This window comes from Poeciliopsis prolifica, unplaced genomic scaffold, assembly GCF_027474105.1.
Source record: "Poeciliopsis prolifica strain line A6 unplaced genomic scaffold, Auburn_PproV2 SCAFFOLD041, whole genome shotgun sequence".
NCBI classification, from domain to species: domain Eukaryota; kingdom Metazoa; phylum Chordata; class Actinopteri; order Cyprinodontiformes; family Poeciliidae; genus Poeciliopsis; species Poeciliopsis prolifica.
In genome coordinates this window covers 4,560,887-4,588,528 of record NW_026562416.1, presented here as the reverse complement: position 1 = coordinate 4,588,528, position 27,642 = coordinate 4,560,887, and the positions used below count along the sequence as shown (strand labels likewise).

Here is a 27,642-nt window from a genome sequence, read left to right as displayed (position 1 = left end):
GTGTGTCTGCGTGATTTATTTTCGTACACACGCCGACTGTCGACACTTTTTTCATACAAGTCTGATATGAAAAGCATATTTCATGTACGTCTTCACCCCTTTTAAACTTCTCCCCGCTGTTGTAATTCAAATGTGAATCTTGCAGGGATGATAGCGGACAGGAGCAGTTATTAGGTAAGCAGGGAGTCGACAGGTAACCAAAGAAAACGGGGCTCACACCGTTTGCAGCCGACTTTGGTTGAAGGTCCGTCTTCGGCCACTTCTCTTCTACTTTTGTCTGGCTTCTACTTTCTTCGTTACCGGCTTGAAGTTCGGTGTTTACCTCGACAGAAGAAATCATGACGGAGGAGAAAACAAACATTTCCAACGAGCTGTTCGGTAAGTTGAACTTAAACGTCACTTAATTAGAGAGAGGGTTGTGTTAGCTTTCTAACCCAAAACATCAAGAGTTACAGATGTTTTGGACAAATAATAGCAACTGTCTTTAAAGTTTTACTTTGTTCTAAAGTTAAATATTTTCTCTCGATCAAAACTTAAAATATTAATATAAATTAATGATGGTGAAATGTTATGCATTTATAAGAACCAAATGCTGCATTTATAAGAACCAAATGCTTTTAGGTTTAAAACAGTTACCAGAAACTCATGATGAACAGAGTGAGAAAAACAAAATAGGATATGCATGTTGTTTAGTGTCACATATAAACAAACACAAATCATATTCCACATTCAAAAACTGTGGAATACACTGACTATAAACTAGAGGAAAGAAATCCTTGTTTCACGTTTTGTTCTCAACTTTTTCTGCCTTTCAGTGAAAAGTTGTTTTTATGCCCTCGGGGTTTGGCTGGCTACCTAAAGGTTTCTCCTCTCCAACTTCCTTATCTGAAGGAGTGAAGCAAGGGCTTTGGGAAAGGGGTGTGCCCTGTGAAATTCCTTTGGATTGTGAGATATTATCAACACAAACTGCCTGGATGATTGAGTCCCAAAAAGAACAGCAAATCATTGCAAATTTGCAGCAAAAAATAATCCAAACATTGTCCTCTTGATAGTAGTTAAGCATGAGTTTTGACCTTTGGAATTGCATAACATTGCACTGAAGATGTTGGGATAAGCAGTTTTAGCCCGCTTCTTGTTGAATGAATCTTCATATGTGACACAGACACTAAATCAATACCCATTTTGATAGACAAAACAAATGCTTTTAAAATATCAACATTTTACAAGTAATTCTAGTTGCAAAATTGAAACCTTGCGTCCAGATGCTCTTAGGATACAGTGCATGCATCTATTTCATCCATATGGCGGTTATTATGAAACTAAATCTGTGAAGCTGACTCATGACCCCGTGCTGTCTGTTACGCTGTCTACAGCTCAATCTCACACTGTATTTCTCTGGATGGAGTGATGAATGGATCTTTTTGTTACCAGTGGAATAGGTCAGAATGGCCTGACGCTGCTTATCATCAGTAATTAAAAACTGACATAAACAACTCATCAGATTTACAATTTTTGTGCTGCAATACTGATCTAATAAAACATTTAAACAAAAGGGGAATTGAAGAGAGTGGGTCTTGGTATACAGACCTATTTCCCTCTCACTAAATTGAACTTCTCACAAATGCATATTTTCCCTTCGGTTTTTCCTCAGGTTTGACAGAAAACTGCAGAAACGTTGCACATGCTAGCATTACATACAGTTATGTCTTGTAACGATACTCCTATCTAGCGGTGCTCCGATTTTCTGGTTGACCACCAATCTTTTGAGGTATGATGTTCTGATTCAGATTTTGGCTGACACCAATTTTTAAAAAAAAAAAATTATCTGAAATGTTGCTAAATATAGCAAGAATTCACTGAGTTGGAAATAGTTGACTATTCTAAACTGCAAACATATAAACATGACCTGGTGAGCCAGTCTGTCAGTCAAACTTCTCTCATGGGAGAGCAGAGGAGGATAGTGGTTGATTTTTAGACCTTCGCTGAGGCAGATAAAATCACCTTCATGTGTAAGTAATGGCCAATCACTGATCCCCAAAATTAAGGAGATTGGTGCTGATAAATCAGTTGGCTGATAAATCGGTGCACCCTGCTCCTCTGTCCTTCGAAGGTTTTCAAATTTGACATAATACAACTAAGTACAGCAAACTTCAGTGCAGCTTATTGGGATTTTATTTGATAGATTTGATTGGTCAACCCAAAGTAGGACATAAGAGTGATTTGTATTTAGCACCGTGATGTCAGTACTTACTACAATGAATTTCCACTGCAGTTACAGTTGCTAGTTTTTTCTTGTGTATGTCTACACTACACTATCATCTTTGCCCTATGGTCTATGCTGCCACATGCTCTGATATACACTAGAGCTGCACAATTTATCAAATAGCAATCCCCATTGGGATATTACTGTCACCATATGTCACAAACTTAAAGGATTTCTTAAATGCAACATTCGGACAGATGTTTTGTATTTTTTGCATTGCAAAAAAATGGCCTGTTGAATCTATTTTTGCTACTGCTTTCTTTTGATCAATAAAATTAAGTTTCAGAAAGGTAGATTAAACTTCATGGTTGTAAATGAATGACATTGTTAGGTACTGTAGTCAACGGACCTCTGACAAATCTAAGGCTAAACAGTACAGTCCATGAAGGAGCATGCTGATCTTGACATTAACACTGTCTGCCCTCTTTTGCTTTCATAACACTAACCGACTATTGAAGTGCACATTTTGATACTTGTTTGTATAGAAACATAAATGGAAAATTATAATTTATTTGCCTGGGTTCAAGTTGAGTCCAGTCAATCAGTAATACTGCAATACCATGTTCTGTGTTTTTACCCTGGGTTGGGCCATCATACTGGTTTCAGAGTTATTCTGCTACCAGGTATTAAATTCATCGTAAGAAACTTCAAAATGTTTCTTATTATTTGACTCTCTTGAGAAGTAGCTTGATACATTTGAGAGCAAACACTGAACTTTTTCACAGGTTGTCATAAACTATTCATGGCTCCTCATATTAGCAGAGATGCCCATGTGTTTCTGATCAGCCTCTACGCTCCTTCTTGGTGTAATGTTTTCATCCTCCACATGACCTCATCATGTGTCTGGCTTAGGAGAGGAGGAGTTCGGCATGATGTCATGAAGGCGGGCCCAAGTTCTCCTGCCTCTTTATTCTCACAACACACATTCCACTTGAACCGTACCACGTTTTGTCTGCTCTTCAGCCCTTTGTCTGTTGATTTTTTTCTTTTTCCTCCATCATCTTTCTCATTCTTCCTCTGCTGCTCTCTAGCTGACAGTTTTAATGCCGCCTACAATTTTTACCCTCCCCCTCTCTCTCTTGGTCCCCATCTGTCCTCGGATCTTTTTTCCGTTGGGTCAGAAACAAAGTTTTCCATTCTTCCATACCTCAACTCAAGAATTGTTAAAATAGTTTTCTATGGACCCATTTCCTTGGAAACGCAAGGCTTTTCGGAATGAAAGCTGTGTTTTATGTTTCTAGTTTTATTTATAGGTGGGGTATACATCTAAACAACAAATCAAAATAAAAGGAAATTGGCCCGCCTCATCCCTAAGTAGGAGGAAATTTTTCTACTGTCTTTATTTGCTGACTGTATGTCTGCACTGCAAAACTCACTGTCATTTTTGGCCCACAAATACACCCTCTTGCCTTTGCACCTGCTTTGTGTTTTAGTACACAATTTCATTTATAAAAAAACAAAACAAAACAAAAAAAACCCTAGGGGCTTATTATTAATCCTTTGTTTAAATAGGAAGCATCTGAATATGGCAGCATTTGAGGGATAGAGTGGGGAGCTGCTAAACAAACAGTTTCAGTAAAACTGAATAAAGATTGAGATCATAAAAAGTTTGCACTCTGAGAATGGAGCTGAAAAGCTTAGAAAAACAAACATCATAAAATCATAAAATTAAATCTTATGTTGGAATCCTGGTTAAAGAGGAAATCGGTTTCACTTTAAATATTAGCTTGAGGCATGCTTTCATGGCTCAGCCAGAGTTAAATACAACAAGAATATCCAGCGATCAGTGCTTCAGGCTGTGACATCGACCCTCCTCCATCCATCTCCACCCATTGCCATTGTGCAATTAGTTGTAATGTGACCTTCCTGTGGCCGTCATTGTGTTAATTGGTCTTTCTTGTCCCTTTTCTGTCATGTGCTGTAGAGAGTGTGCGGGAGGCGGTGGGCCGAAGGGTGAAGCTTGCCCTGAGGCGTAAAGTCCAGCTGGAGGTCAAAGGTGACAAGGTGGAGAACAGAGTTCTGGTAAGTGAGAGCTGCTCAGATTTCTGTAGTAAATATTGTGTAAGTGATGTCAGTACACGCAGACATCATGAGTTTTTTATGTAAAATGTTTTACGTGGTAGTGTGTTATTATAAACCAAAAAAAACCAGTGCATTTTGTTAGTGTGGGCATGTCGCTACATGACCAGGAGCAACTAAATATTTGTCCTCCATTACAAAACATGCATAATGTTTTATTGAATAAAAAAATCAAAAAAGTTTTATATTTGAAATAATTAACATAAGTCTGGGTAGGGAAATGCTTAAAGCAAACCATTCTTTAAAGAACTTCTGTGATTTTTCACTGACAGGAAACAGAAGCAGATCAGCACTTCATTAGTGAGCGAACTGTTTGAGCTTACTAGTGGTATTATTACCGGCTTGGAGAAAAGACTCCGGTGGTTAATTGTTCAGGCCAAATACGGTTCTATCTGTTTGTGTTTAAAAGTTATTTTAATGCTCATAATGAAACATGAAAAGAACTCTTCAGCACTGTTGTCACTTTGATTAAAGCACCAATAAGACTTCCTTTTACTTTGATTAAAGTAGTTGTGGACAGAATCTCTCTGCCAGCTTCAGAGGTTTTTAGTTATTGCAGCTGCTTTCTGAACTCCAGATCCTAGATTTGTGTTTTCTTTTTATTGTTTCATAGAGGAATCTAAAAACAGACAGAGAAAAACTTGGAGTAAATGAGTGTTCAAGTGCAAACCTCAAGGTTGTTCAGTTACAGATTCTAAGGATTATTAAAACTCAGTGAGCACAGCAGAGAGTCCCACAGTGGTGGAGTCTGGGTACTATATTGGCAGGATATTTGGTTTCATGTACCTGCAGGCATGTTGATTAATCTCTTTAGAAATATGTGGATATTTCAGGAAACTTACCAAAATTTACCAGCTGCATGCATCTAGTAAATAACACATTTTTTTATTTTCTTTCTATCCAAAGAAGTACAATTACAATTTATTTTCGAAGTTTCAATAGTTTTAGCACATTATTGCATTGTCCACATACCTAAGCTTTGCAGCTCCTGTCAGGACTTGACTAGATCAGCCCACTCAGAGCCACAGGGTGTTGGGACACACACTCATGCTACATTCCACAGCTGTAGCTTCTACCATTAAAAACCCAGGAAGTAGTGCGTTCAATTAAACTAAAGCACTTATAATGTTGCATTATATATTAGTACATAAATTGTTTACTTTTAGAAATCAAAGGCAAGGATACATGGGGTCAAGCAGAGAAAAGTAATGCATCACTTCAATTGGAGAAATGTAAAACCAGTGATGGTAGTTTTTTTTTTTTTTTTTTCCCTCTAAATGCTGATGCAAGCTCAGTCATGATCAGATTTCGCCACTAAAGGCATAATGGCTCAGCAGTAACAGAATATGTTATACCTCTCAAAAGGCTCCAACACTGTTAAAGTGCAATGTTAAAAAAGAGATTATATTAAACAAAACTGTTTTTCAGGTGTACAACTGAGCTGAGGAGAAAACAATAAACCAGGGTAACTAATATTTCCATTACTAGTGGAGCGAGTATAAAACCTAGAGATCAGTAACATTGTCCTTTAAATGTGCACAAACTTAAACCCACACAATATTTTCTTAATTCACACCTGCCATCAATTATAGTGACTGTTGAAACTGAAATAAAGTTCAGATGCCTAATTAGGTCTTTCAAAAGCCTAATCTGCTTCCTTTTTTTGGTTAATGATTGTGAAAAGAACATTTTGTACAATTATTTTGAACATACTGTTCATCTTTGTGTATTTGGGTTTCTGGGCTTCAAAAAATAAATTCCTTGTATTAGTTTCTTGCCACTTGCTTCTTTGTGTCTTTTAGAAACAGTTTATAGAGATTACAAAAGGATATTATTTAAAGTATCAGTCAGGAGAAAGCTTACAATAAATGTCCTGTAATATACGGAATAGGGCATCACACTTACTTTGAGTATTTTTGATAGTATATCCTAAACCAAGGAGAAAGTGAAAAGTGTCTTTGAAGAGGAATTACTAAACTGTTTCTCAATGGTCCAAGTCATCTTTTAAAATAAGTTACACTTGAATTTCACTTTAAAAGGATGTTCCCACAGTCTACAGGAAGGGTAAAAAGCAACATAACGAAAGTTACTTGAGGTCCAGTGTCAACTTTCCACATTCAGTGATAAATTGGAGAGCTATTTCCTCCATGGGTGTTGGTCAACTGTGTTTTATCAATCCAGTCAGAGCAGCTTTCCAGGACATTTTACAGTACTTTATGCATCTTTGGGAATTTTCTGATTTCATTTGAAATGAGTTTCAGTTTCTGAACTAGAGTAACATATTGCTCTTTTGCTAATGGTCTAATATAGAAGCCTCAAAAGCAGAAGAAAAAGTGGAAAAAACAGAAGATGTTGAAGGAGGCAGCCAAGTGGCAACACTGCATAATTTTCTGCTAAGTATTGGTTGTGTTCTGTTTGCAACGTTGTCTGGGCTAAGGAGAAGACATGTAAGACAGGAGCGTTTTCTTTTAAAGAAAACCTGCAGGCTAGAACATCCCAAAAATCTTGTTGGAGAATGCATTAAAGTCTGATGAAACCAAATTTCAACTTTGCTGGAATTGCAAAATGTGAATTGGACACTAAAACAACACAGCATATTTAAGAATTACCATAATGCTTGGAGGCACACGTTCAGAAAAAAAAAAAAAAAAAAAAGAAAAACAGATAAACTAGGGGATTTGTCAAGGTGGATGGAGTTCTGAACATTTCCAAATACCATTTTGACTTTCAGGAGTCTTTTGAGGAGCTTAAGAGAAAGAGCAGGTACATCTATCTAGTACAGGAATAACTTTGTAGGACTAAAATTGAAGTTTTGAAAGTGCCTAATGAGAGTTAAGAACAAAATCTGCCCAAAAAGAGAGCTGTGGACAAGCGATGTCCTCCCCTTCTCATGGATTTAGTGAAGTGTGCAAATATTGCAAAGTCAAGATGTAGTGCACTGATATCCAGCAATAAAGCCTAAATGTTGAAGTTAAGTCCTAGGAGTGCTTCTAAAGAAATATTGGTTATATGTGAATTTAAAAATGTATGTTAGTCCTATTTTTTATACATCACACAAATATGCAATTTTAACAAAGATTTGTATCTTTTGAGATTACCTGCCATAATTTAAATACTAGCAAAGTGTTGGTGCAAGGATCGCATAAACAAAACAATGTGTATTTTTATTTGAGAACATTTCAAAGCTTAAATGATTTGTTTGCCAGGGTTAACCTTAACTTTATCTTAACAGAGTTGCTCCTTTGAAGGTAGAGAGAAGGACTGTAATAAACATGAGTGGGAAAGATTTGCTGATGTCCTCTGGAAAAACTCAAGATACTTTCAGAAGGTCTAAAGCATGACAATTAAGCTTAAAACAAAACCAAAAAAAAATGGTTTTTAAATGCTTTTAAAATTACACGTTTAGTTTTAGTCTTTAATTGTTTTTTTGGATATTTTTTTTGTTAAACTTTCTTTGACATAAGAGACTTGAGGCATTGATTTCTGAGAGTTCTAGCCCCGACTCTCCCTGTCCTGTTATTTGGTCTGACATCTTGAATTCATTGGCCTCCTAACTTATAACACTACTATTCCCTCATCTGCAAAACACCTGAACGCAAATATTTTCAGACTTCTCAAGGCAAACCACTATCAGAAGGCCATTATCTGAAATAGTGCCTGACTGAGGAATCACTATCTTATTTGCTGGAAACTGGACTTAAGCAGATGTGACCTGGAGAGACCTCACTCAGCTACACAATGGGTTACTGTAAATGCCACAGCTGGCTTAGCCTCCTGTCTGCCATGACTGACTTAGCATGGATTCCCCCCCTATCATTTTCTTTCAACATCATTACAGAGAAAATGTCACAACGGCTATTAACTTGCATAATTCAAAAATAATTCAAGGAAAATGTCAGACATTTTGGGTAAAAATAAGTTGCTAATTTTGTCAGCATGAAACTTCGTAGTGTTTGCTGAGTGAGAAGCCACAATATGCACTCACGCTGTGGTTAAACACATAGTTTCAGATAATATATATCATTATCACACTCCGTTAAAAACCCTCTTAAGAGGCCAACTCACTTTGCAGCTCTGGAAAGGGAAAAATGCTAACGTGTTGGTATGTAACCTTAGGAGGGAATTATCTGGCTATGTGTGGGCTGAAAGTGAGCAGATTTAGTTTCTGTCCTTTCATTTTAGTTGACATTTTCTTCACTTTTTCTCTGACCCTTAGCCTTTGCAAATGTGTAAGAACTCATGAATGTGCATCGGATAAAATAAAGCAATACAAATTTAAACTTTCAACTTTTTTAAGCCATAGTTTAAAGCATAGGACATTATAAGTCTATTTTTTCTTTATTTGTTATAGATATTCCTTAAATGATGATGAAATTTAGAATTGTTGTTTTTTTTGCCATGATCTAATTGTAAAACATTGAAACTAATTTCTAACAGAGTTAAACCAAACTTTTCTTTTTTGAACATCTCTGTGTTTTTCTGCAGGCGTTGGCGTCACATCGAGCCTATCTGCTGACAGCACGGGTGCCTTCCAAGGTTAGTTGAACACTCTCTACATATATGAGAACTCATTTTAATAAATTCACATGGTTTTGTTTATAATAGGTTTAAGTCAATGTGTTTGTTTTTTCCTTTTCATGTTTATTCATTGTGTCATACTGACATGCTGAGCTGTTGTAGGTACCTAGATATAGTACCTGCAAAACACTAACCGGTGGGCGACAAAGCAGCTGGTTAAACTGCAGAATGGCTTTATTTGTATAATGTTTAAATTATTTATTTTAAATAATTTGTTCTGCAAATAACAGTTGGAACCAGATGAATTTATACTACATTTCAAATATTAGAGCTTTTAAAAGAGCCTTGTTTAATTATTTTATCACATAAAATGTTATAATTGTACATTTATGACTCAATAAGCTATGTTATTTATGTTATATGAAGTTTGTGTAGCTGTTTTTGTAATAAACATTTTGCATATAGTATGGACCCCAGGAAGCCAATGGAGATCCGAATAAACAAACAAACAAAAAAACAAGCCACATTATATTAAGCACATGAGAATTAAATGGAGTAACCTATGGATGTAACATCACAAATATACTGTGTCCTTATCTGACTTCATCAAAAAATCTGAAGAACTCACAAAAGAAAAATGAGGAAGAAAATTGTGGATTTGCACAATACCATGTCAGGTACAATTTAAGGATGTGTGAAGGCATTTTAATCTGTTCAGACCATTAAATTCAAATATAAATGACATTAATGTCCAACCATCTATGTCAGACTATCTCAAAATAAATATGTCTGCACATTGTAATGCGCCTATCACAACTAGAAAACTTAGCTACTTTAAAACCGGAACTTGCTAAAAATATGATGGTTCCTTATACTTAAAATAACAATATTACATTACAGGTTCCACTTAGTGCACCAAACTGTATAGCGCTATATCAAATCATAATTCTTTTCCACTTCCTCTTTTCTGATCTCTGTTTATCTGGGCATTTCTAAAATGGTCCGATCTCCTTTTCCCTTTCAGTCTCTTTTTCTCTCATGTTCAGTCTCTTTGTCCTTGTTGCCAGATGAGAACAGGTCCCTCCATATGGAGATATTTGATAGTCTTACCCACCATGCAGCTGTGAGAACACAGCTTGTGGGAAAGGAAAATAGTGACAGGAAGAAAAGTTCAAACCCAAAGGGCAGAGCTTACATAGAGAGAAAAACACCGTGGAATGACTTTAAGAGTTGAGAAAAGTAATAATATTTACAGGATCTAACAGAATACTTTCTCTCATAAAACTAAAATAACTGTCTAAACAGTATGTTTTTACTTCTTAAAAAGATACAAAAAACAAGACATGACCATTTTGAAAATGTAGAAGGCAAAACTACAAAAAGTGTCTAGAAATGTCAAAAGCCAAACTTATATTCTGAAGTTGTGGTCAACTTTCCTATTTGGATTTGATAAATAGTTATAAAAATTTAAAGCCATTACATTGTTGATTTTTTACAAGGGAAGTCAAAATCATAGTTTAATCTTGATCGTAAATTACTTGTGTTGTTTCCTTGTTCTCAGCCCTCTATTCTGTTTAATTCTACTTGTAACCTTAAATATTTTTTTAACAGGGAAGGATATTACTAATGTGTATGTGAATCAAGCTGGACAATTTTATAAATAGATGGGAAAGTCTGACGCAGAAACAAACTCAAATTTAAACTCAGGAAGGATGTCAGCTGGTTGGGATTGGATTTGAACTGTCAGTTTCATGGAACAAAAGATCATGAGATTTTAATCATTGTGAAGGATCATAAGTTACGTTTTTATTTTTATTCTAAGCAGTGTGGTTTGAGTTCAACCCATGCCTCTATAACTTCAGTAAATGTCCAAGAGTACAACAGCAGAGCACAAATGATACTTTTTAGTATGTTTTGCCACAGAAAGATTAAGAGTTTGAGAACCAGCGACCTGATAACGTTCATTGCAGAGTAACAGATGTACAGTTCCCCCTAAAAGTATTGGCACCTCCTGCAAACATGTGTAAATAGGAGATTTCTTTACAGAATTTAAACCAGGTGAAGCTGAAACTATCATATTGACAGAGATTTGGGTAGAACATACATACAATGTTTTTTAATCTTAAATGCAAAATGTATAGATTTTGGTTTGGTTTGCCTTACTGCTCTGAGTATTATGTTCTTTCAGAAAAAATGCCTTATTTGAGTATATATTCTCCATTGAATCATTTATTAAATTATTATTCATTAGCAGAAAGGATTTAAACACTAGCGTAATATTAAAATATTCTTGTGCGCGTGTCTTAAATCCAAACTCTGACCTGTTATAGAATGGACGTGAGACTTCTAGGCCTGCCCTGTGTGGTGTCTAGCAATTGGATCAGATCTTCTGCTCCTGCGGTTTGCCGGGTGGAGTCTGTGTGAATCAGGCTTGTCTCGGCAGATCATGTGGATTCTCAGACAGATTAAGATGAGAAGAGACTGAAAAATGGAACAAAACTGGTATTTCTTCAGATGTTCTTGACCATATTATCCTATTTCACTACCACATCGTAGTGTGTCCTTTGTCCTCAGCAGTGTTTTACCAGTGATCAATATTGCATGGATATAAATGGGAAGATTAAAAGCCCAGACCTTTCTTTGAGCTTTCGACATTTTGTTACACTTTAGTCAAAAACTTTTGTGTCACTGTAATTTTATGAGATAGTCCAAATAGTTGTAAAGCGAAACGTGAAAGATAAACATTTTTAAATGTTCAACTAATAAAAAAAAATAAATAAAAAATGGTTTGCATGTGAATTCATCCCCCTTGGTCAATAATTTGAATATTTACGTTTTGCTGCCAGTAAAGTCTTTTGCAGAATGAGTCTGCATCTTCTCACATTTAGATTAATTTCTCCTTTGACAAATTACTCAAGCTTTGCTGCTAGTGCTAAGTTTCATTGTGAGGATGTTAGATTACTGGTTGTTTTGTTGTTTTTCAGCCAAACATTCAGTTTTGTATAACCAAAAGTTACATTTTGGCCTCATCTAACCAGAGCCCCATAGCAAACTGCATGTAGAAGTTTATTATCATTATTCATTATCAATGGCTTTCGTCTTGCCACTTGACTTGTGTTGCCCATTGCAAATAGTTGTGTTGTTGATAGATTTTTTTCTAGTTCAGATTGTTTTTATTCTCTCTTACCATGATTTAGTTTTGAGAAGTTGTGATTTTGACTTCTCCATTGTCTACCTGCTTCTTCTAACTGAGATCAGGCTGACTCATGCTTCCTTTTGTCAAGACCTTGATTGCTCATGAGAACTTTACCCAAATAAACTCCCCTCTTCCCTCTAAAAATGCTGTATAATAAACCAGTTAAGGGACACAGCTGAAAAACATCCGTGTGTAAATAACCTATAAACAGAATGTTCAAATCGAGATCTGCCAGCTGACCCCTGATCTGTTGTTCCAGAGTGGGTCAGTGGTTTGTCTAACTTTGTGTGTGTGAGAGTGAAACAGAGAGTGGTTTGTTCCTGAGTGTGTACTGTCCCAGCAGAGGGAGAGAGAAAAAAACAGACAATGGAGGAATTTAACAGCTGGCAAACAGAGCAGAGGAGTGGGCACTGCCTCTTTGCCTCTTCCTGTTTCATTCTCGCTCATCTTTTTTGTCCATTTCTCTGGTATTCCCTTTCAATTTCACACTAGAAGAGAAATTTTGTGTCTCCGTTACTTGTCAGATTTTATAATAAATTCTGGTGTTTCTCTTCCTTTTCCATTCTTGTTTCTTCCACCTTTTATTGCATTACACTTGCTCTCTTTGGCAGACAGCACATTTCTTCTCTGAATTCATAGGAAAATGAAACTGAGGGTCTGGCTTTTCCCCCATTTGTTCTGCAAATTGTTTGCAGCTTTTGTTTTGATTGGAAGATTTTGTTCAACCATGGTTTTGTTTTTGATAATTAATCTGCTCCTTTTACTGTTAAGATTCTGTTTCAATTTGAGCCTGGAAAATATGAATCATGCAGTCAGACACACAGGTGCTTATGTTCTACACAGAAAAAGCTAGGTGTGAATTTTGTGATTTTAAGTTACATATTAAAGGTTCAAAATGAGTAGTATGTTGAATTTTTAGTCTCAGTAAAGCATGATGCATGCTTTTTTCCAAAAATGAGCTGGAGCTTGGTGAAACCTAAGGGTATTTACCAAAGCTTCTAGGCTTCATACCAGATTCTTCCTGGTAAACTAAACACACTTGATCATTTAAGCTGAATGTAACTTAGTGGCTCATACAAGTCAGGGTTAAAATGCGTTTACACCAGCCTCCATTCCCCTGGCCTCAGGCTTTTGCACCAGATGTTGCTCCACTTCAGCCACAAGTGTGAGTGAGGTCCAGCAGTGATGTCGTCTGGCTGACAGCCGGCACACCAACTCCTATCAGGGTTGTTGGCAGAGCAAGAGATGTTCTGTAAAATCTGTTATCATGGAGTTGCCTTTGTGCATGGTGGCATTGCTGCATTGAAGCCGGAAACAGCCTGTCCTAACTTGTAACCACAAAGTTGAAAATACAGCATTATCTTAGAGATCATAATACATTTCAGATTAAAAAATTTAAAAAAAATCAGAATGCAAACATTTATTTAGGATGTATATCATACCAGGTGTTCAAACCAGATCCAGGCTTCCTACCTAGTTTTTTTTTCTCTAAAATATAACTTCAGGCTCAATCACTCAGCATAATGCACCTCAGATCAACTTTCCTTGTACGTTTTTACTTGCGCGTTGATCTGTTAAATCAAGACTCCATAAAGTAAATAGGTGACTCAGAATCAAAGGAACAAAAATGGATGTTTGTGTTTTTGTGCTATTGTGGAAGACATTCTGCTTTGACATTTACCACCGTGTTTACAGCTCTACAAGTTGAATTTGTTTTGACGGGGATGCAGTCTGTGAAGTCGATTTGTTTTTTTGTTGCTTGTCCTCATTTTGAGATGTTTTTTTTTTCTTTTTTGATTTATGAGACAAAAATTTTAAAAAAAAGTCTTGTTTTTTTCTGTCAAAACTTGGAAAAGTGCAATTAATTTAATGTGAATAAAAATATTCTCTTCTTTATCTCAGGTTGAGCAATCATTCAACTACTTGGATATTCAGGGAATCAGCAGCAACAAACCATCTCAGGTACAAGAACAACAAACTATATCACCATCAGAGTGGTTTATGATTTAAATTATATTTATGACATTGACAAAAGCCCAAAGGTTATGCATAGTGTCTCATATTTCATGTGATCACACACCAGATATGAGATAGGACATTTTACTTAAGCCATCTGTAAGCTTAGTACACACAGAAACCCATTCATTTCATTAAAAAAGAATTACTAAAAGTGCACAAAAACATTTTTCCATTAGGCTGCTTCTGTGAAGTCTAAACTCAAGTCTAAACCCAATAAGAAATCCCATCTTATTGGGATTTCCGTATGTCACAAAATCTTAAGTGTGAACCAGCTAATTCTCTTTGCAACACAATGGTGAGAAAAACTAACACTGTGCCTTGTTTCTTTGTGTGTGTCGCCCCCTGCAGTTGATTTTGGAGCATGACCGTGGGCCTTGGAGCTTCCGGCTGGGCTCAGTTGAGGAGGTGGATGAGGTGATTGCTCAGATCGGCAACTGTCTTCACCGGATCTGTCCTGCCGGCTCACCTGTGTAGGTACCACCATGGAGCAAACCTCAGACTTTGACAAGATCAGATGTTCCAACAGAAAAAAGGAACAAAATACATTTTGTTCAAATTTAAGGAGCTTAGCCTTTATTGGTATCAACAATCTGTTAACTACTTCAGTTGGTATTTAAAGACCGAGATGTTATTTCAGTTTATTTTACAATAAATTAATGGTTATATTTTGAAAGTTATCCAGCAGAAACTTTAGAAAACAACTTTAATTCTAGAGAGTTTTGAGAATAAAATAACCGTACATAAAAAATTTATTTTAAAAATGTATATGAAATGTAATGCTATCTATTAAAACACTTTATCTGTATAAGAGAATGTATGTGGCTCTTCATGTCTTGATTTCACATATGTATTTGGTAAATTTTTCCAATTTTTTCCTGTATCTCTCTGCAAGGAAGGAAGTTGATGAGGAAGTTGAATTTGAAACCTCCAGAGAGGTTAACAGCCCTGCAGGCCATCTGGAGCGAACAGAGTTCAGCTGACTTAGGACCCTGTGGTAAACAAATATAATTAAAAAAGAAATTAAATAAAAAAAAAAAAGCCAAGAATAAGGAAAAATAAAACAAGTAACTAAATAAACAGTATGGGAAGATTTCAATTAGTTTTTTTATTTAATCACTGACATTGCTGTGATGTCTCCTCAAGGTGGCTTTTCTCATCAGTACTGGTGTGTGTGTGACAGCTTGGGTCTGCCATACAGAGAGGAGGTCCAATGGGTCAGTATGAATAAACTATCTTCCTTGACGTGTTTTCTTTAACATTTTAACTTTTTAATTTTCTTTCTTGACAAGTCATTTTAATAAAGTTGGGCTTGGTATATCTCTGTATTTATTTTCTTTTCTTCTGCATTTTATGACCTTTTTTTGTTCTTTTTTCATGTTTTATTTCTCTTAAATATAGGGATATTTATTTTACCCCTTTTCACACTGAAGCAATTACTCCTGCAGACTTTTTGCACATCTTCTGAAGCTGCTTCTCGTTGATGCCATTTTCTTTCTGATATTACTGTTTTTTTTCCTTTTATGACAATATTCACTCTTTATGTTGTATTTTGTTCTTTTTTTATCTCACATGCTGTTACTACATTTTGCAGGATGTTGACACAATCTATTTAAGTCAGGACACTAGAGAACTGAACCTGCAGGACTTTGTTCATCTGGAGAACAGGTTTTAAACTCGGATCTGACCTCAGTTGTCACCACATTCACACATACCCTGCACCACCTGGTGTGGATATTAATTTGCACATTCTTATATTTGTCCTGCAGGGATCTTGTGGCAATCATTGCAGTTCTGGAATACAACCAGTGGTTCACCAAGCTATCAACCAAAGACTACAAACTGGTAACGTTCTGTTTTGCATTTTAGTTGTTTCTTAAATATTCTTATTTTATTGTTTAAATAATACATATATATATTCCCACCTTGTGTTTGGTGTTTCTGTGTCCCAGTCTACAGATGTTTGTGACCAGATTCTCAGAGTTGTTGCCCGATCCAGTCGACTAGAAGAATTGGTTCTGGACAACGCTGGACTGAAAAGGTCAGATTATCATTGTCCAAAATAAGCCATTTTTAACTCAAAAATGTTGATTAAGACAGGTATTTTTAATTTATCAGGTCTCATTGGCCAGGCTTGTTGTGTTGTTGTATCCATTCAGGTTTTCTATTCACAAAAAGTCATTCTCTGATTCTGACATTCTGATATTGTTTTGTCTCTTCCTCAGTGATTTTGCTCAGAAACTTGCAGGTGCTTTGTCACACAACCCGTCCTGCACGCTGCACACACTCAGTCTGAGCAACAACTCCCTAGAGGACAAAGGTTACAACCACACACACACACCCACACATCTCAAACAATGTTCTTTACTGTTGCAGGGTAGGGTGTGAATGTAGTGGTTAAGTATTTATCATTGAAATGCAGAAACTTCCTGTTTGACTAATTAGAGATCAAGCAGTCAGAAAGTTATTGTGAAATTGAGCAGAAAAACAAGAACACTGAAAGAATTATGCATTTTTTTATGTTATTAGGAAGATTTCCTTTGTATTTTACACCACAATTACATTTAAAAATAAATTTTATAAGCACACATTTGGCATGCAAAGTTTTCAGAATGTTAATGCCAGCATTAGATTGTTCTCTCTAAAGGAATGCAACAGTAACTAATGGATGAGAAGAAAATGGTCAACTCTAGTGTATTTTGATCATGAGCTGAGCATGTTATTTTGTCATCCTATTGATATGACTTTAATCTTCCAGGTGCTGTTTTCAGATCATTCAAATTGGCCTTGATATAATCACATGTAATTACCTTTCAATTTAACTGCTGTGAGTTTCACTTATTTAATTAGATATTTCTGTATAATTTGAGATGAATTTGATTCAAAAGGGCATATAAAAAAAACTGAATTGAGCTGACACAAAAGATTCCACTATGTCATTGTTAATGAAATGAAGATGAAGGCAAAATAAAAGCACAAGATTAAGTACAAAACTGTAGATACAGAAAAAAATAGCAAAATAAGAAACACCTGTGAATTTCAAAAGTACTTTCTGAAATGGCTTCCGCTTTCTGAATCTTTCTTTCAGGTGTCTATGCGCTGAGTTCTCAGCTAGCCAAACTGCCCATGGGCCTAAAGAACTTGAATCTCTCAAAGACCTCCATGTCTCCTAAAGGCGAGTACATAGAAAACAAAAAAAAAAATAGTATTTCACTGTTCTCAGGCTTTTTTTAAGAACAAGTTTGTATTGCAGGTGTAAACAGCCTCTGTCAAGCACTGTGCGCCAACTCCATCATCGCCTCCACCCTCACACACCTCGACCTGTCGGGAAACTCCCTGAGAGGAGATGACCTTGAGGTATGCAACACCATTTCCTCTCTACATCTCTGTCTTTATTCCAAACTGTCAAGCTTTATACAAATACTCATCTCCTCTGTACTTAATGTGGTTCTCTGTCTTGTCTTTGCAGAATTTGCACAATTTCCTGTGTCACCCAAACTGTCTTGAAACTCTGGATCTGTCAAACAGTGATTGTTCCCTGGAGCTGGTAAAAACCACTCAGATAGCAACTTACGAATTAAGACATCCTTTTATTGAGATTTTTTTTAGTTTAGTGGTCACGTCATACATACACTGATTTACATCTATGATTTTGCTCTGTTTTACTTTATTTATTTTTTTATTATTTTGTGTATTTTTTCAGGTGTGTGCATCTCTGTGCAGAGGATCTTTGAAGCATCTTGCTATCCTCAACATGTCAAGAACAGTCTTCTCTCACAGGTCACACTCTGAATATACATTATGAAACTATTATGTAAGACCTTTACAGATAGTTTAGAGCAGTGGAATTCAGTATGAAATTCTGATCTCCAATAATCAAACTAGGTTTGGCTTCAATGACTGATTAGTTATCTACTCAGTATTCTTCCTAAGACATACGCATATAATCAATGAACAAAAAAGGAATAATGAAAGTTGTGGAGGATGTCTGTTGTTTTTAAAACATATAATAATATGTTTATCATTGTTTGTGTAGATGAGGTCTCAGTTACCATTATCTGATAAGCTGTAAGATTAGGAACCACTGGTTTTAACTACAGAGAGAGACAGAAGCACAAAATATTCTCTCAGATTCTAGATTCTTGGTTGCCCATGCAATACAGTATTTATTAACCAAGAAAATGCTTTCCTGTTATTAAACAGAGCACATACTCAGAATTTTCCGTATATCTAACACCTTTGATAGAAAGAAAAATAATTATTTTGTAACACTCCTACAGGAAGTGCAAAGAAATCCCTCCATCCTTCAAGCAGTTTTTCAGCAGTGCTCAGGCTCTGACGTCCGTTAATCTATCAGGAACCAAACTGCCACTGGAGGCTCTGAAGTAAGAATGGCTTAAACTGGTTTAAACTTTTTCATGCTAAGCTGATGTTGCACCAATTTGTAGGAAGTATATGATGTCAGTGGGTCTTACTTAGAAGAATGGTTGAAGTGCTTTGAAAGATGTGCATAAGCAGGAGTGGGCAACATTTTTTATCCAAATGTCAACATTTTTTATGAACTAAATTAAAGCAGTCAGTAGGACACAGAATGAGTTTCTGTCTTGAGAGTGCTGTCATTTTATAATAGCAAAAGGTTTGATCAGATTTGCATCTTTAATTGGAAAGAAATGTCATGTTTATTTATGACTAACATAGCACTCTTTTTGGGAATAAACATTTAGTTTTCAGCTACTGGTAAAAAAAAAATGCAGCTTTTAAGATTTTTTTTTCCCATTTTCTTATCTCAATCTGTTTCTACCAACCAAATGACAAAAGTAGTTTAAAGTCGGTTTCAGTGTAAGTGGTTCAGCTGTAGAAAACTAATTTAGAGGATGCTTTCATTTGCTTCAATATTAATTATCCAAATACTATTCTTTAGTAGCATTTAGTTTAGTTTAAATTGCACAATTTTTATCTGATTGCATCAAAAAAATGGCAACAAAAGCAGTTCAGAAACTTTTGATTTTGTGGGATTTAAATTTACTTCCTCCTTTCTCTGCACACAAAGGAGGAAGTTATTTCACAACATGCAATTTGGGTAAGAAAAGTGCTTAAAAACCATAATCAAACCTTAGAAGGGTTTAATTTAAAAATTTTACTATGACAAATGCAGCTTTTTGAGGTACTCCAAACCGTTCTTTGAAATGAAAAAAAAAAAAAAAAATTCTTGCAGTAATAATTAAAAACATGGATGTAGAAAAAGGGGTCATCATAATCTTTGCAAATTAATTCTGTATCACACTGGCATTACTAATTAATGTTGTTGGTAGATCGTTGTTGTTGGGCCTTGGTTGTAATCCAAACCTCAGTGATGTTTCTCTGGATCTCAGCAGCTGTGATGTAAGTCCACCACGGACCTCAGCACGTTTTAGCAGCCTATCTTTAAATACTATAAATTAATTCAAAAATTTCCCTGCAGCTTCGTTCGGGAGGCTCACAGATTTTGGAGGGTTGCATCGCTGAGATCCCAAACATTTCCAGTCTGGATATTTCAGACAACAGTAAGAACATTTCAGCTTTCACTCTCACATTTTGGATTTGTGCTTCTGCGAATTTCCAAAATCTGCAGAAGCACATCCTTTGTTTGTCCGGTTTAGGTTTGGACATGGATCTCACCACCCTTCTTGTGTGGTTGGCCAAAAACCGCTCCATCAGGCACCTTTCGTTGGGCAAAAACTTTAACAATATCAAATCCAAGTAAGTGGCCACAAAAAAAAAACAATTACTTTATAGCAGCCAAGGATTAGCTTTTCACAATCTTGACTTTAGATAATTGTTTTTATACTTTTACCACAGAAATGTTGCCCAAGTATTGGATAACCTGGTCCATATGATTCAAGAAGAAGAATCAGTGAGTGATACATTGTAGCTTTTCATTTTACCCTCATGGTGACAATTTTAGATTGGTTGAACTTATTTTTGTAGCGTTATCATTTGTTTTACCAATTATTATTATTATTTTTTTTTTATAGCCTTTGACTTCACTGTCCCTGACTGATTCCAAGCTGAAAGCCGACCTCTCCATCGTCCTTAACGCTCTGGGCAGCAACACCTCTCTGATCAAGCTGGACATCAGTGGAAACTCCATGGGAGACATGGGGGCCAAAATACTAGCCAAAGCCCTCCAAATCAACACAAAGCTGAGGTGAGTATGAATCCTAATCATATTTTCTAAACTCATTTTCTTGTAAAATCATGTTTCAATGTGAATCTTTAAAAATCAGGAACTGTATGTGTCTGTTAAAATTAGTGAAAGGGGTTTCAAAGGAGAATAAATTTATTTTTATTAATTTCAACATCCATTGATCACAGAACATTTTTTTGGGCTCAGTTTTGTCTCTTTTATTTTTGTGGCTCTCCAGGACCTTAGTGTGGGACAGAAATAATGTCAGTCCCCAGGGTTTACAGGATGTAGCTGCAGCATTGGAAAAGTAAGAATAACATTATTACATTTCCAGGTTTTAAGATTCTTCTTGCTATTAATCTTATGTTCTCTTTAAAATTAGAAACTACACAATTCGATTCATGCCTGTTCCCATCATGGATGCAGCTCAGGCACTGAAAGCCAACCCAGATAAGACGGAGGACGCTTTACTAAAGGTTCCTGCTCATTTATCTCTTATGTTTTGTATAGTTTTAAAATCTAAAGGTTGCTCTTTTTTCTTTGAATCCTGCAGATGGAGCAGTACCTGCTGAGAAACCACGAGACGCGTAAATACCTCCAGGAGCAGGCATACAGGCTGCAGCAGGGAATAGTCACCACCACCACACAGCAGGTTGGCGCAGCGATACAGATAAACTATTTGAACAGTTCTTTCATCCGTTTTAAGAAATTCTTCTTAACCTTCAAACTTGTTTACAATTCAGATGATGGACATGATGTGTGTGAGAGTCCAGGATCACATTAACTCTCTGAAGTTCTCAGAGGCCAACTCTGTTCAAGATGACATGAAGCTGGCAGAGAACCTCATAAAAGATGCAAAGAACTCCAAAACTGTAAGAAAACACAGATCACCAACAGATGCACTGCATTAATAAATTCAAATAAAGAAGCGGAATATGGGTAGATTTCTTTTTCTGCTTGCATTTTGTTCCAGCTGCTCCCCAACTTGTACCACTTAAAGAGTGGGGGGTCCAGAGTTGCATTTGTTGCAGCCATTCAGGACAAGTTGGAGTCAATGGCTGGAGAAGTGGCAAGCGTAATGGACGAGCAACTGCAGGTATCTTAGCATCAACTCCACCAGCATTGACAATGCAATCTGTAAAAGTTTTAGAGTCAGGATTCAAATGACATTCACTATTCCAGACCATGCTGGTGTCTATGGTTGATGCTGCTGAAGGCCTTTGTCCTCATGTGATGAAGAGGAGCGGCCTTCGTCAGGAGCTGCTGAAAGCTGCTACAGGGAGGATGACCATTCCTTGCAGCTTTGTCACAAACACCCTTCTGGAGCAGTCTGGTGTGGACATCATCAACAAAATCAGGTTTGCTCTGCATCCTGCCTGCCTGCTAATCAGATTAACTTTATTAGGAGATCACAGTGCAGATCATAGCATCAAAAATGTATTTGTAATGTTTCGCCACCTCTTGCAACTTTGATAAATAGTGTGGCATTTTATGAAACAACCTTCTGTACAATCTCATTATTTACATTTTTGCATCAGTTGTGGAATTTCAAATTACAGCCAGTTAATTTGCAAGAAATGTATCCTGTAATTTTGAAGCCAATACTTCAGCTCTTTGTCTGGTCCTCAGACAGCACACAAATAAACACACTTACGTTTATCTGAGTCTACTAGAGTTTTAATCAAGCATCACAATAATATTTTCTTTGCTAAAATGTTTATTCTTTGTTGGATCAATATTCTTTCAGCTGCTTTCACTTTCATTGACACTGGCCTTATTATTTCTGTGTGGAACAGTGAAGTGAAACTCGGCATGGCGTCCATTCTGTCTGATCGCATTGTTGATGAGATCCTGGAGTCTCTATCAAGATCCCAACATACACTGGTAAGTGTCACCTCCTCTTTGTCAGATATTCAGATTCCTCATCCTCCGACTCATTGACCATCTTTCCTTTTGTTCCATCTGCCTCCAGGCCGACCACCTGATCAGAAAGGACCATACATTGCTACATCAGGAACCCCATTCAGAGACAGAAGTCATGGATGAAACTGTTCTACATCCAGAGAACCAAGGCCATGATCAGAAACTAGATCAAGACAAGAAACATGGACTGACTGATGAGGAGTCATGCATGGTGGGAATATAAATGTACTTTAAGAGAAATTGAAGAAAAAATTGTGAAAACAGAAAATGAAAATGTCTTTTCTCAACAGATGACACCTAAATCCAAAAGGAAGAGTATTCTTGTCAGAATGTTGAGGCCTGTTTCTGTGGCATTTGGTAAGAGATCTGTATCGTGCTGGATGCTTTACAAGCTATTTAAAAAAATATTAAAAGTCATGGGAAATTCTTCCAGAGTGTCTTTAAAAAATTCACAGAAGTCATGAGACAAATAGAGCATTAGAAAAACAGCTTAAAAGTTTAGAATGCATAATAATGATTGTGAAGAAACAAACAATAGAAATTGTAGGACAGCCTGTCTCTTGTAGGACAGCCTGTCTCTTTATAGTTTTAAAATTTATGTATAATATTTGCAAAATTAATATGATGGGTTTAATTCTAGTGACTAGCCATTGCATTACTTTGCAATGGTGAGTCACTATACCTTCTCTCTCCAACAGAGTTGGAGTTTGATCTGGACAAAGCTCTGGAGGAGGTTCCAATCCACGTTGAGGATCCTCCTCTTCCTTCTCCTCCCCCACAAGTATCAGATAGGATGTCATATTCTGAAGATCTGCCTCCCCCTCCCACTCCATCAGTTGGGAAGTCTGTGTGTTTAGGAGAGCTGCCACAGCTGGAGCACAAAACTCTGGAAAGTTGCACCAAATCCCGACCGAAACTGAAAAAGAGAACAAAACCCAGCAGAACCCCAGTAAGAAGATCAATAAGATATGGTTCTGGTTTTTCAATATTTCTTTCTTTTCAGTATTAAGAAAATTATAACATAGTTATAACAAAAATATTTCATATGCTTTGACTTTGTCTCTTCTTTTCATATTTTTTTTTGCTGTAGTTTTTGGGAAATGTGCTTCGATTGTTGCACTTTTTAAATTTTTTTTTGTCTTCTGTCTCTGTGTTAGCGTCAAGCCACTGGAAGCTCAGTGCCTCATGATTCAGAGCAGAATAACGTGATGGAAAAACTGGATGAGGGTCTGGATGACTTCTTCTCCAAGAGAGTTGCCAAACTCAGCTTTAGGTCAGCAAAGAAATTGATTTATTGTTCTTGTGTAAAGAAAAATGGTGGCATGACCTCTTTACAATGTTCCTAGTTTCTATGTTCTTGAACAAAGAAATTGAGGAACAAAGTATAGACAAGGTCTGGATTTGGTTGTTTTTCCCTAAAAAGTAACGAATGAGCAAATGCTATCTCATAACCTCAAAAATCACAACATTAGGTGAAGTTTTAAGATCATTTTACATTTGTGTGCCTTTATTTTTTAATATTCTCCAGACTTCCCTCCATAAGAAGTCCATCAACACCAACACCAGAAGCATCAGATAAAAAACGTGACTCCAGGAAGAGCGGCTTCTTTAACCTCATTAAATCTCGAACGTCTCGGTCTGAGAAGAGCCATGGAGCTCCCGCCATCACACCGCCATCCCTTGTACACGCTAACGCCACCAACACCTCCACCACAAGCCCAGTCACTGAGGAGGCCCCTCCTACCTCTCCTATACCACCTCTGAAAAGTCCAACCTCTGTAGTGGAGCCTCATCAGGAGATCCATGGGGCACAGTCTGCAAACCACACAGATTCTGAGATGGAGGTGCCTCCTACTTCCACTAAACCTGCAGGGGAGGAAAAAGAAACCAGGAAGGTGGAAGACATGGAAAACCTGGAGAAGAAGGAAAGTCCTCCAAAGAAGGAGAATATAGAGAAGAAGGAGAACCCACACATACATCGCCATATTGGTGTTCCTATGATGGGAAAGGATCTGCTGGCTGAGATGAAGGCCAGACAACAAAAAACAAGACAAGACAAAATGGCTGAAAAGAAGGTTGGTCAAATCAAGAGGTTGTACAATATTTACTTTAGTTCAAGCAGTCATTAGCACCAATAAACATACTTACCTATGTGGATATATGACAGAAAAATGTGGAATTTTTATTTTTTTTTTTTTCAGTCCGATTCATCGCCAGTCCTGGACAAAGTGGACTCAGACAAATGTAAGTGTGCTTATACCTGTGCTAACTGCAGATCCCGGAATAAAAATATATTTTAAATTAAGTAATAAGATAAGATATGATATCGCCTTTCATCGAACATTTCACAATAAGTTCTAAAATACTAAAATATTTTACTTAATCAACTTTCCCTTTAAAGTTAAAAATGTATAAAAAGAAAAGATACAGAACATTTCTAAAATCCTGAAGTGAACAGTGCTTGTGAATGCTGTCAACCCTTCAAAAAACTGCAATCTCAAAATAGACACAAATAGAAAAAAAACACTGCTGTAAAGAAAACATTGTTTTAGCAAATGCTAAATCATAATTCAATATTTTACGTTACTTAATAGAACAAGTCTATATTCAAGGTGACGACAAAAGCAGAAATCAGTCTAAAGTTTTATTTAATGTAGTTTTTGTTTGTGATTTTTTTTTCCACTTTCTAAATATTTATATATGTATACATATATGTATTTACATGTTTATTTTTAATTTAGATTTTACTTTTAGTTGTAATGTCCATTTTTGATATTCATCATGTCTATGCTTCACAAAACTACCACACAGTCTCCTATTATGACACATTTCTGTGTCATTTTTTTTTCCCTCCAGCGAAGTTAGATGTACATCCTGCGGTTTCCACAGACCCTGAAGACTCAAAACCTGAGCCAATTCCCAGGTCCAAACCACCAAATACCATCCCCAAACCAGCCCCAGCCCAGACTGCTAAAGCACCACTGGTTGCTCGCACATTTGGGCAGCTCAGTCCAACCAGTCCCAGGCCATGCAGCATCTCTGTCATCGGTAAGATAAGACAAGTCTAACAACTAAAACCTACAAACATTTTTTTAGTTCTCTGCTGGAAATATGCATCTTAAAACAAAAGTTCATGTTTTTCAATTTTTTTTCTCTTATTTTACTGGTATCTTTTGTCTCCCAGATGATTCAGAAGAGTCTGCCCCTGGCAGTGTGTCTCCCAAAGCACCACTTCCTGCTCCCCGTCTGAAGAGGGCGTCATTGGAGCAAGACGGAGAGAGCACAAGCAGCAGCTCTGCAGGACTTTTGTCTCCACTAGAGGGTTACTATCTCTGTCTACCATCCAATAATAACCCAGTTGTCTCAATAGAAGCTGATGCCACAGTCTAATATCTGCATAATATTAACTTGGCAAAACATTCAAACCAGCTGTATTAAAATCCTAAAAATGCTAATGTAAAGATAAATCTTCAGCACCACTGAAAGCATAAAATACTGAGTGGAAAAGAGCAGCTAAAAACACAACAGTTAATTTAACAGGTGACCAGATGTTTAATGAAGGCTTTGGAGGCCATGACGCCGCCAAGAAGCAAAAGTCCGTCACATTAAAAAACCCAGAGCAGATGCTCTCGGCTCCAGCCTGTAACTTGGCACGTCCAGATGTCTGCGTGCATCTGTGATTTCGTAGTTTGATGCTTCACTTCTGTAATTAACACTTACAGGAACCCCTCCTCTGTAATCAGAAGTTGTTGCTCTTAATTGTTGTGTGAAAAGATGTGATTTTAAAATCAAAGAGACAGGAAAGAAAAGAGAATTTAACCATTTTTTATGGCGTCTTGGGGTTATTTATTCAAGGGTGCTGCATATAAAATTTTAAACATTTAAATAATGAAGACGCATTTACTATACCCATTTTTTATCTCTTTACGTGAATGTGTAATTTTTAAGACTAATTAATTAAACAGAGCTTAAAAATAAAGAACATTAATAAGTTGAAATATTTCTGAACCCAGGTTTATGTTCTCTTCCTCGTGTAGCTGAGTTTCCTGCAGGTGGTGATGCTTTCGAGCAGCCCAACGTCACAGGTGCAGACTCCGGCATCAGCGGCCGACAATGGTCATCTCTGAAGAGCTCGTCCAGTCCGCCTGGCAACGAGGAAGAACGCGAACGTGCAAAGTCCCTCCCTGGCTACGGTTTGAGCATTTACCCTATGTATTATTTCATGTCCAATTTTACTGATGTATCGTAATTATTAACACTATGAATATGTAATTATTGTTAGCATCCGACATGTAAAACAATTCATTAGCCAAAAAAAAGTATTACATTAAAGATTAAAGGAAAGCAATTGAAACTTTAGAAAACATCACAACAAAATAATAGTTATGGTGAAGCACAGAGATTGCGTATCACCGAGAGGATATGTTTTTAGATCTTTTTTGTCTATTCCATGTCCTAATTTAATTTTTTTATCATTCTAGTGAGGCTTCCGTCTCAGACAGACATGGATCTCAGTCCAGCTGGCAGTGAGATTTCAACTTTGAGCTCTGACCTCAAATCTAATAGCAAATCTGAGGACGAGTCCGGTGACGACACTCCTTCAATGTGACTCCAGCAAGACGTTCCTCATCTTTTAAATCTCATCCCAGTATACCTTCAGAACAAAACAAACTTTCAAGGGGAATCAGTCTGTGTGTGGAAAGATTTAATTTGTGCTTCTTTCAGAAGCTTTCTAACAGCACATGGCAAAGAAGAGTCCAAAATGTTTCTTCAATCTCATACATTTTCTGTTGTTTCACATCTAAGAGCTATAATAGGTATAGATATGTTACTACTGCCGATATAAACATTGCTTTATTATGGAAAGCTCATTTATTCCGACACATGGGAAAATACAACATATACAATATATTTTGTACATAAAAATGGGTGTATATAAAAGCAGTATTGAGCTTTTGTAATTCTGCTAAAAATCATCATGAATGGGGGAAAATTGAAAGGTTTTGTTACAAAGTTTTTCTTAAGTCAACAGTTTATATTTCTGTCATTTGAAGTATACTTTACAATGCTAACTTGACTACTGTTGCATCATTTTACCTTCAGATTTATCAGATTTATTACAGAAAGAAATTTCTCTGATTATTTCTGTATTATATATTTTATTCAGATTTAATAAAAGTGTATTGGTACATTAATCAGTTCATTTCCTAGGTTTTTTTTTATTTTTTTTTATTGTTTTTCATTATTATTATTTTGTGCTTGTAGAAACCAAAACAATATCTTTCTTTTGGCTTTGGTATGTTTTTTTTTTTTTTTTTTTTTTTTTTAGTTCAAGAAAAGAGACTTTTATTGTCTGGTTGAAAATATTAGGGTTTTCTTTGGGGAATGAAAACATTTTAAAGTGCACTCTGCAACAATTTTTTTGTTTGTCACTACCACACATTTGCTCTCCTGCTGGGATAACATCACAGATGTTTCCTA

At 36.4% G+C, this 27,642-nt stretch overlaps 1 protein-coding gene across 2 annotated transcripts; it reads left to right on the top strand.

Annotated features, from left to right (window-relative positions):
* On the top strand, window positions 1-27,439 carry LOC129375914 (F-actin-uncapping protein LRRC16A). Of its 2 annotated transcripts, XM_055055284.1 has the most exons (38): window positions 1-378; window positions 4,188-4,285; window positions 8,828-8,878; window positions 13,959-14,018; window positions 14,424-14,545; window positions 14,972-15,069; window positions 15,219-15,289; window positions 15,667-15,740; window positions 15,842-15,917; window positions 16,025-16,113; window positions 16,298-16,392; window positions 17,161-17,247; window positions 17,326-17,429; window positions 17,542-17,619; window positions 17,776-17,852; window positions 18,353-18,457; window positions 19,385-19,454; window positions 19,534-19,615; window positions 19,712-19,811; window positions 19,911-19,965; window positions 20,087-20,259; window positions 20,477-20,545; window positions 20,621-20,714; window positions 20,792-20,890; window positions 20,982-21,110; window positions 21,212-21,334; window positions 21,421-21,596; window positions 22,035-22,122; window positions 22,211-22,372; window positions 22,452-22,518; window positions 22,860-23,110; window positions 23,319-23,434; window positions 23,690-24,236; window positions 24,363-24,405; window positions 25,018-25,209; window positions 25,346-25,483; window positions 26,199-26,354; window positions 26,643-27,439. In XM_055055284.1, the coding sequence occupies exons 1-38, from the start codon at window positions 339-341 to the stop codon at window positions 26,768-26,770; spliced, it is 4,383 nt and encodes a 1,460-aa protein (XP_054911259.1). In that variant the 5' UTR covers window positions 1-338; the 3' UTR covers window positions 26,771-27,439. The 2 variants fall into 2 exon arrangements, with proteins under 2 accessions (XP_054911259.1, XP_054911260.1); XM_055055285.1 differs by lacking the exons at window positions 1-378; window positions 4,188-4,285; window positions 8,828-8,878; window positions 13,959-14,018 and having other exon boundaries at window positions 14,460-14,545; window positions 14,968-15,069; window positions 26,643-27,436.
* Window positions 27,440-27,642: the final 203 nt, after the last annotated feature.